The 10,193-nt window shown below is 28.6% G+C and overlaps 1 protein-coding gene across 3 annotated transcripts in view; it reads right to left on the bottom strand.

Moving 5' to 3' along the window:
- The window catches only part of LOC108220580 (uncharacterized), a 34,856-nt gene that overhangs the window by 23,717 nt on the left and 946 nt on the right, over nt 1-10,193 (bottom strand). For 2 of the 3 annotated variants that reach the window (XM_064094251.1, XM_064094249.1), the window contains exons 3-4: nt 4,835-4,943; nt 4,551-4,698 (exon numbers count right to left, since the gene is read on the bottom strand). In XM_064094251.1, the coding sequence (XP_063950321.1) occupies nt 4,551-4,698; nt 4,835-4,943 (257 nt within the window). The remainder of the gene's footprint in view (nt 1-4,550; nt 4,699-4,834; nt 4,944-10,193) is intronic. The other variant, XM_064094252.1, reaches the window with a different exon arrangement.

Raw genomic sequence — 10,193 nt, 5'->3', positions numbered from 1 at the left:
TTTATAAAAGAGTAGCTAAGGAAGGAGTATTTTTAATTGTTTATGAACACAACGCATATTTACACGTGTGGAGACTTGTGTAACTGGCTGATGTGTACACATCAGCGTCAACCGTGGGTCCTAATCCTTTGTATTCGTCTTATTTATTTACAATTTTATCATGTTTTACGTATTATAAAATTTACATAAACTATAATTTCATATCTAAAATTTACATAAACTTTTATTTATAATAAAAAGATTAAAATAATTTATGGAATTATATGTTACAAATCGAGACATCTATTATAACATCTCAAGAACACAACTAGCTTTGATATTTTGCTGGATGAATATCAGACTCACCAACCACCACAAGTCGGCCAAAAATGTTTGCAAATTGATATATATTAGTTATTTGCTTGTGATTGTAAAGGATCAAATACCCTCTAACTAATTATGTGCATGTTATATCTATCTCTGATATATATATATATATAAAGAATTGATGGGAAGAGAGAATAGTTACTAAACAGTCAATATTTAATATGCTCTAGTTCAGTATTGTCGATTCCTAAAAAAATGTTTTTGAAATAAGCAAAGAAGTTTCAAAAATTCATCAGGCACGACGTCATCATGTAATTAATACAAAATAAATAATATCCTTTCTGTATATATAAAAATATAAAACTATATTTATATATAAAAATATAAAAATCAGAAAAAAAAAATTTAAAAATATAATAATAATCTTTTTTATAAGTTTTGACTTATTTCTAACTGCCCTGATTTTTTGTACCGTACGGATTAGCCTGGTGGATGTTGGCTTACTGGTTATGAATTATTATTATTAGGGTTCAGGTCCCTAGCATATATGTTATGTTGATATCCAGTGAACCTGATCGTTTGATGAATATTCAGTGGTCGGGATTAAAACAAAATTTTAGTAGGTCAAACATTTTTCAGGGCTGAACGGGAAAAATTCATTTTTTCTACGTACAACGCTTTTTTAGCATTGGACGGTGTTTCCCTCCGTTGCCAACTTTGTTTATTGTCTTATGATTGCAAGGAAACAAAGAGAAGATGACCAACAAGGAAAATTATAAAATAAATAGCATATAAAGTGTAACTAAATACAATTACCATCGATAAGGTCTCAAACAAACTACTAATTTCTTAATAAAATTTGTGAACCACTCAATCAATATACTTATATAAATGAGAAGCGAGGGGCGTGTATGTGGCCCCTCTCACATCGCTCCGTTCTATTTTTCTAATTTTTTGGAATTTTTGGATTAAAAATATCAAAAATTAGAACTATCCTTTTTAGTTTTGGGTATATTAGAAGCAAGTTTCAGAATCTGATTTTGTTTCAGATAATTTATAGAATATAGTAGCTTGAAAATTTTAATCTGATTTTGTTTCAGATTATTTAATTATGGGATAGAGTAGCACACAAGTCTCTCTGCACCTATAAATACCCCTATAGATTGTAGGTTTCAGATAATTTATAGAATATAGTAGCTTGAAAATTTTAATCTGATTTTGTTTCAGATTATTTAATTATGGGAAAGAGTAGCACACAAGTCTCTCTGCACCTATAAATACCCCTATAGATTGTAGGGTTTTGGATAATCTAAACACAATCTCCTCTCTCAATACCACAACCCTACCTCTATGTGAGGAGAGTTCTTTTGCTCGATTCCTAACTCGGTGGTGTCGTTCTTTTGCAACGATAAGTGAAGGCTGTTTATACAGTATTAAAAAAATAAAGGTTGTTGCCAGCAAAGGTAGTTATAGACCGCTATGCGGGAGTCGACAAATCCAAACATGGGAAAAGAAGAATATAGTGTTGACATGGTATTGATGGATGATATCAATAAATTAATCGTTAATGATATATGTTTGTTGGTTATTCTTTTATAATATTTGTTTCGGTCATTGGACATGTTTTTTGTTAATTTTTATATGATTTACTTTGTATACAAGAAAAAATTATTCATTCATTATTTGTTTGCTCCGTTTAAACAACTTTTAAGTGAAGACTGTTTATACAGTATTAAAAAATAAAGGCTGTTACAAGCAAACTTAGTTATAGACCATTATCTCACGGATTTAAGTTAGATGTTTTTGTGCACAATCAATCCAAAAAAATTGGAGGAAAGTGCTAATGTAAGAACGTGATTACTTTTCAAAAAAAAAAAATAAATAAAATTAAGATTCGTTGTACACTTTAAATTGTTAATTACGTGTATAAATTTATTTTCGTTTTGACCTAATTACCAAAAAAACTATTAAACTTATGTGATTTTTTCATTTTAACCATAAAACTGTTTTTGTTGCAGAATAATGCAACTAAGTAATACAAAATCAATTTGACATAACCCAATTTTAATGAATCTCTAACCATGGTTAGTTCATAGCTAACTTGAATGTCACATGCAGCACAAGACATCAATTTTTTTAATTTAATTTTAAAATTTTACACAATTTATTATGCATACATAAAAATTCAGCTATATTTACATTTTTTTTTGTGTATAAATATTCAAATGATAAATTTTTATTTAAAAAAAATAATAAAATAATTTATGAAATTAAATTTTTTAGAAGTGCGTCAAACTCTCATTATCAGATCACCAAAATATTGCAAACTACCACAATATTTTAATAATGCTAAAAAGAATAATATAGTGTTAATAATCATATCCGAATCTAACATCAGTGACAAAAAAAAATCCGAACCTAACATCAGTGACAAAAAAAATCATAGTTTTGTGCTAAATTTCTAATTACATAATAAGTTTGGTGGCGAAAAAATCTATTTTTTCTTAAATAAAATTATCAATTCAATATAAAAAAATATAAATAGCATGAAAAATAATCGATAATTGTACCTGATAGACGGTGGTTTCAAATAATCACACTAACATCGTCGCCTTCGAACATAAGTTTTAGTATGCTCTGTGTTTGTGTAGATTGTGAATTAGGATTTTGACCCTTAATGAGATGACAAAAGTATTAATAAAACTCATGTACCAAATAATTTAATTAATAACTTGATAATATATGTGGCACCCATCTTAATTTTAATTTAACTATGGTTATGAACTAGTCAGATTGGGTTTTTAAAATAAAATTTTTTAAAGTTACTTGCATTATCCTGCAACAAATATACTATTATGATTAAATTGAAAAAAACACGATAGTTATATAGTTTTTTTGTTAATTAAGTCTTTCGTTTTTTCACCATGAATTATAGTCCAATTTTGCAATTTTATATATTATTAATGGTATTACATCAAGATTTTTATAATATAAAATTTATTTTATCTTACAAATATTAATTTTGAATTATCAATATACTTTTTATAGACAGCCACAAAATTATTTTATTATACAAATATTAATATTAAATCAATTCAATATACTTATATAAAGGAGAAGCATGGGGCGTTTAGGTGGCGCCTCTCAGAGAGCTCTGTTCTATTTTTCTAATTTTCTAGAATTTTTAAATGAAAAAATATAAAAAATAAAAATTGCCTTTTTTTCAAAATATCAAAATCAAATCAGAATTTGAAACTATCGTCATATTTTTGGAAAAGGTGTATATCAGAAACAAAAGGATTTTTGATATTTTCTAATTTTCTGGAATTTTCGGATGAAAAAAATATCAAAATTAAAAATTACCTTTTTTAGTTTCGGATATATTGGAAAAAAGTTTCAGAATTACTTTTTTCAAAATATCAAAATCAAATCAGAGTTTGAAACTATCATCATATTTTTGGAAAAGTTGTATATCAAAAACCAAAAGAATTTTTGATATTTTCTAATTTTTTGGAATTTTTGGATGAAAAAAATATCAAAATTAAAAATTACCTTTTTTAGTTTCGAATATATTGGAAGAAAGTTTCAAAACTGCCTTTTTCAAAATATCAAGATCAAATTAGAAATTGAAACTATCATCATATTTTTAGAAATTGTGTATATCAAAAACCAAAAGAATTTTTGATAAGCCGGTCCTTTTCTCAAATCAGCCCCAATAAATTCATTCAGGTTAGACATCATAAAATTTAATACACACAATTTTTTTTGAGCTTATTTGTCTTCGATTACACTATGCTAGATGTTTGAATGGCGATAAAGATGCTTTGAATGACGATAAAGATGCTTTGAATGGCGATAAAGATGATTGGCTAACAAGAGTAAGAGTTTGTCGGATGTGGGAGTCGACAAATCGAAACAGTGGAGAATATAGTCTGTATATGACATTGATGGATGAAAAGGTCAATAAATTAACTGTTATTGAGACATATTTGTTGATTATTTTTTATAATATTTGTTTTCTTTATCGAACATGTTTGATGTTGTTGATTTTTATATGGCTCACTTTGTATACATGAAAATATTATTCATGCAACACATAATTAGTGTTCGGATTAATCACAGATATGGCAATCACATCACTAGTATAAGCGCACAATGGAAAAAGAACATAGCTCAAAGAATACTTGTTCCTAATATCAGACAACAGAATCCTACAAAGTACGAAACATATGTCAAAAGAAAACCTTCTCCTGACTATGAAATCGTCCGAATCATGACCACCCAATCCTTGACTTCCACCATTCAACTTATTAGGTTCCACCGCCGCTTCAGCAATGCTTAAAAGCTTCAAGCTTTCTTCCCAACACTCCATGCTCCGCCAAAGAGGTTTAACTGTCAAGAACTAGACTTATAAACGCACCCCAACTTAATATTCATCTTAAACTATACACAGATGCTAGTAAACAAAATGTCTTCCATCTAAGCATTTTTTTTTCTTTTTTCATAATTGTAGGAGAAATTGAAAAACCTTTAGGCGAATACGGGTGCAGGAGTCCTCCAGAAACTCCAGAAGCACCACCACCAATTCCAACATCATCGTAAATGTCGATGCAGACATGGGATTCCTTAGAAGTATGCTGCAAATTAAGTTCCTTTTCACACATTATGTTTTCTTGGGGTTTTAAGCATTAATTACAAGATTTTTTGTTCAGTTCTGCAGAGCCCAGAAGATTAACACAATGAGATGCATCATATATATATATATATATATATATGCATTATGTCGTGTTCATGAGACTTTAAGTTTCTCATGGTCAAAAAAAGCTTTAAATGCCACAAATCATATATATATATATATATATATATATATATATATATATATATATATATATATATATATATATATATATATATATATATATATATATATATATATATAGGATTAAGATCCTAAGAGAACTTTTTTATCGAGAGAACCGAGGGAACTAGCCTATCTACCGTAGATCAGTCATTTTAATCCAATGGCTATTATAATTAGAAGATTTAGTGAATATATTTATCAATGATTTAGTAAAGGGTATAATCGGATATCAATAAAAAATATCTTTTGGGCAAATATTCATTTATGACCAATGATTCGATTAACATAAATAATAAGATATGTAATCAATTGATTTCCTTATTTATATTCTCCAAGTCTTAATCAATCAACGAGAACATTCAATGTATATTAACTTTGAATTTCAAATTTTCAAAAGATTGACCATGATGAAAATATTTATTTCATCAGAGATTCTTTCAAATATTGTGTAAATATCACGTTTAATAAATCAGTACTTTATTATCCATGAAATATTTCTTTTCAATATTGTATAAATATTTAGTTTTCTAATTACTATTCTTCAAAATATTGTATAAGTATTTAGTTACAGAATTAACTTGCGAAATCTATTATAGCAAACTTATATGTTTTCTTCTTAGGAATTCTATAAAGTGCTCTTTAAATATAAATTAAGTTAGTATTATTTTTCAATAATAAAATTTTGAGATTCTTTAAAAAAAACTTAAATATAGTTCACCGTGTTAATATTCTTTCAATTACTTAAAATAGATGTTTTATGTCAATTTTATAAATAAATATTTAAAATTTCTACTATATCCATTCTTTGATATTTGAGCGTACATTTTAAAGAATCTCAGAACATTTTAAAGAATCTCAATTTAATTTGAATTATAATTTATTATATATATACTAAAATCTATTACTAAATGTTATTTTTATAGAGTCGCGCTAGCCTCAAAAGAGAACAAATACTTAAAATAGAATCATAGAACCAGTAGGGTTCCGCAGAACGCTGTAATTTTCATAGATTTTCAGGATTTAAATCTAAATACATGTTTTTTCGCATAGTTGTGTGTGTTCAAAAGTAATTTCAAAATTTAATACATAAATGATAATTTTTTTTCATGTGAAGTTCCGAACCCAAACTAATATATAAATATATAATTTTTATAAGAATCTTTAAGTGTACATATATAGAATCTTAGCATAATATAATATTTAGTAATTCAACTAAATATTGAAATAAATAAAAATATTAATTTATTAATTTATATTTTAATAATGAGAAATTACTTAGTAATTAGATCCCACAACTTTTCTTTTACTGATAAAAAATATAAATATGACAGTACTTAATAGATTCCTTAAGAAAATATAATTTTATTAAAATTCGATTATTTAGAAAGATAAATATGAAGTTAATTAGTAGATGTTTTTAAAGGAATATAGTTATGATGAAATTCAATTATTTAAAGGAATTTAAAGAATATATTTGTGTATTAAAATAAAATACACAAGTATTTATTATAAAAAATATTATTTGTCGGGAGATTCTCTTAAGTGTTTTAAATAAATGAAAATTGCAATTTATTATATTCCATTTTAATAATGGGAAACTAGTTAGTAATTAGATTCCACAACTTTTCTTTTACAGATAAAAAGATAAATATGACGGGAATTAGTAGATTATTCAGGAGAATATAATTATATTAATATTTAATTTTAAAAAGATAGATATGACAGTAATTAGAAGATTCTTTAAAAGAAATATAACTGTAGTAAAATTCAATTATTTAAAACATTTGAGAGAATATATTTGTGTATTAAAATAAATACACAATTATTTGTTTGAGAAATATTATCTGTCGGGAGATTCTTTTAGGTGTTTTAAATAAATGAAAATATAATTTTATTATATTTTATTTTAGTAATGAAAAATTAGTTAGTAATTTGTTTCCACAACTTTTCTTTTATAGATAAAAATGATAAGTACGGTGGTAATCAAGTAGACTCCTTAAGAGAATATAACTGTATTAAAATTCAACTAGGTTCTATAAAATCCTTCATCAAAAAAAAAAAAAAAGTTCTCTAAAATAATCTTTAATGTAATTTAAAATTCTCTTAAGTGTGTTATGAAAACACATAATTGAATCTTATCAAAGATATTATATACAATTACTAGAGTAATAATATTTAAACAGTTAAAATATTTTTAAATATATATAGAAATTCACTTGAATTTTGTAGGAATAGTTAAAAGAATCACATTTAAATGCTCGCTGATATGGAATAATTACATGCTATTTACACAAATCATCTTTAATCTAATAAAACGCATAATGGAATCTTGATAAAAAAAAAAAAATCTACAATCTATACTAAAAATTGATATCTTTTACAGAGGAACACTAATGTCTTTTAAAATGCATAAAAGAATCTTTTTTAATAGATTTTTATCAGAATAGTTAAATGAATCAAGGTTAAATTAGTAAAACCTTGATATTATTTGACTAGAATATACCACCTAGGTAGGGGTGAGCAAAAAAAACCGGAAAACCGAAACCGAGCCGAAAAACCGAAAAACCAAACCGAAAAAAACCGTAACCGACAAAAACCGAAAAAAACCGTAACCGAACCGAACCGATATAACGGTTTGGTAACGGTTACGGTTTTACCCCTAAAACCGAACCGAAAAACCGAACCGTTTATATAATATATAATAAAAATATAACATTTATTATTATATATAACATATTATATATATGTGCTACAATATATTAATTATATATTTTAGTAAGAGAAATTGATATAATATGTATATAAATATTTTTCTAAAATTAATAAAGTATTAAATTTGTATAGTAGTTTGAACCAAAAAACCAAATCGTTTATATAATATATAATAAAAATACAACATTTATTATATATTATTATATATAACATATTATATATATATATATGCAACAATATATTAATTATATATTTTAGTAAGAAAAATTGATATAATAAGTATATAAATATTTTTCTAAAATTAATAAAAGTATTAAATTTGTTTAGTAGTTTCTAATCATATAAAAACCGGAAAAAAACCGAAACCGACCAACGGTTAACCGAACCGAAAAAAACCGTTTGCAACGGTTCGGTTACGGTTTCTTCCTAAAAACCGAACCGAACCGAAATACACGGTTCGGTAACGGTTTTAGATAGAAACCGAGCCGAACCGACCCGTGCACACCCCTACACCTAGGTTTCGGAATCCTTAGGCTACTGCCGTCGAATCTTATAACCCGGGACTGTTGTTTCGATAAGAATCCGGTGAATCAGAGCTCGTGCTTGAGTCTCTGCTTAGTTTCTGATAATCAAAAGACCTGCTGTTTCTCATCTTCATATTGGTGGTGTTGGATTGACGACCACTAATCTTGAACTCGGGCAACGGCTCTGACCGGCAGCGCCGGCCATATAAATTTTGTGATCCATGATCTTGCTCTTTGAAAGGCACGAGCTTACCGCAATTGATGATATCTTCTGCATGAGACATGGTGGAACTAGGGTAGCTCGAAAACTCGAAAATCTCATTTGTCTCTACTTGTGATGGAAGATCTTGACGTTTGCAGAACTGATCCGCTGTTTCGTGCAAATTGTTTTCGTCGGAAATCAATTGGAAGTCACTAAGAGATATCGTTTCTTCATCTTCTGGTTGATAATCTTGATCTTGGTAACAGGAGTTGTAGGAGTCCATTTCTACGGATGAAGATGACTTGCAGAATTGATGGAGATTATTTAACATAATCGATTAAAACACCCACTGAACATTAATAAGATAGAATGCAAACCTTGTAATTTTCTCGCTGTTCTCCATCATGGAATTCTGCATCTAAGTTGTTCTACGTCTGTGATTGTAGAAGATAAGAGTATGTTTTGTATTATATGTGTTTCTATATATCTAAATAATGAGAATATTGCATAATCTTTCCTTTTAAAATTTTATTGTGATTGATTTGTATGCAATTAAATGTGATACAAATTTCCATGTTTAAAAGATTCTTTGTTGATCAGGTCCAAAATAGAAAGCCGTTTACCCGGCATATACATGATTATTACAATAATGCCATTAAATTAATGGGTTTTAAATCATTATAATATTAGAATATATCTACGGTTGTTATTGGATCTCTCAGTTCTCTTGATAATAAGGTTCTCCCTCGAACCTTACTCTATATATATATATATATATATATGTATATATATGGTCTACTCCAATACAAACTACTAAAATACGAACTAAATACATACCAATGCGATTAAGTAGAATGGTAAGGGTTTTGGGACCGGGGATGGACCTCGCGATGGGCCTAGACGGGGTCTAAGTGGGGCCTAGTGGGACTGTGGGAACATGGGACAATGGTGGGGCCAAGTTTTGGCTCTTTAGGCTGTCTGCAGCATGTTTAGGCCTGTGCGGAGCCTTGGCTCTAGCGGGCCCGAGTGGATTGAGTGGGGCCGACGGTGGGCCCGACGGTGTGCCCTGGATGGGTGATGACATATAGGGGGTAAGTGATGACATATAGGGGTGGTTGATGTCGTTTAAGTATAGTTTCTCTTGGTTTTTATTTTAGTGGTTTGTATTTGGTCAATTGCCTATATATATATATTTATATATATATATAGGGGCTTATTCCACTACAAACCACACTCTCATACAAACCTAAAAACCACTATTTCCACCCCCATTTTTGCTATGAGCACTCCAATCTTTTTATTTTTTATTTTTATTATTTTTCCGGGGGGTCCACTGCTGACATCATCTGCCACGTCAGCACCTGCTGACGTGGCACTGCCACATCAGCTGCCACGTCAGTACTGGGTCAGCCCACTGCTGACGTGGCAGATGACGTGGAAGTGCCACGTCAGCAGGTGCTGACGTGGCAGATGACGTGGCAGTGCCACGTCAGCAGTGGGGGACCCCTTGCGCTGACGTGGCGGGGTGGAAAGTGTAAGTTTGGGGAAGTTGATGGCAAAGCTAGGGGGGGTGATATTGTTAGTTTTT

Source organism: Daucus carota, chromosome 5 (assembly GCF_001625215.2).
Source record: "Daucus carota subsp. sativus chromosome 5, DH1 v3.0, whole genome shotgun sequence".
NCBI classification, from domain to species: domain Eukaryota; kingdom Viridiplantae; phylum Streptophyta; class Magnoliopsida; order Apiales; family Apiaceae; genus Daucus; species Daucus carota.
The sequence above is the reverse complement of the archived record's forward strand: the minus strand, read 5'-3'. Positions and strand labels throughout refer to the sequence as shown.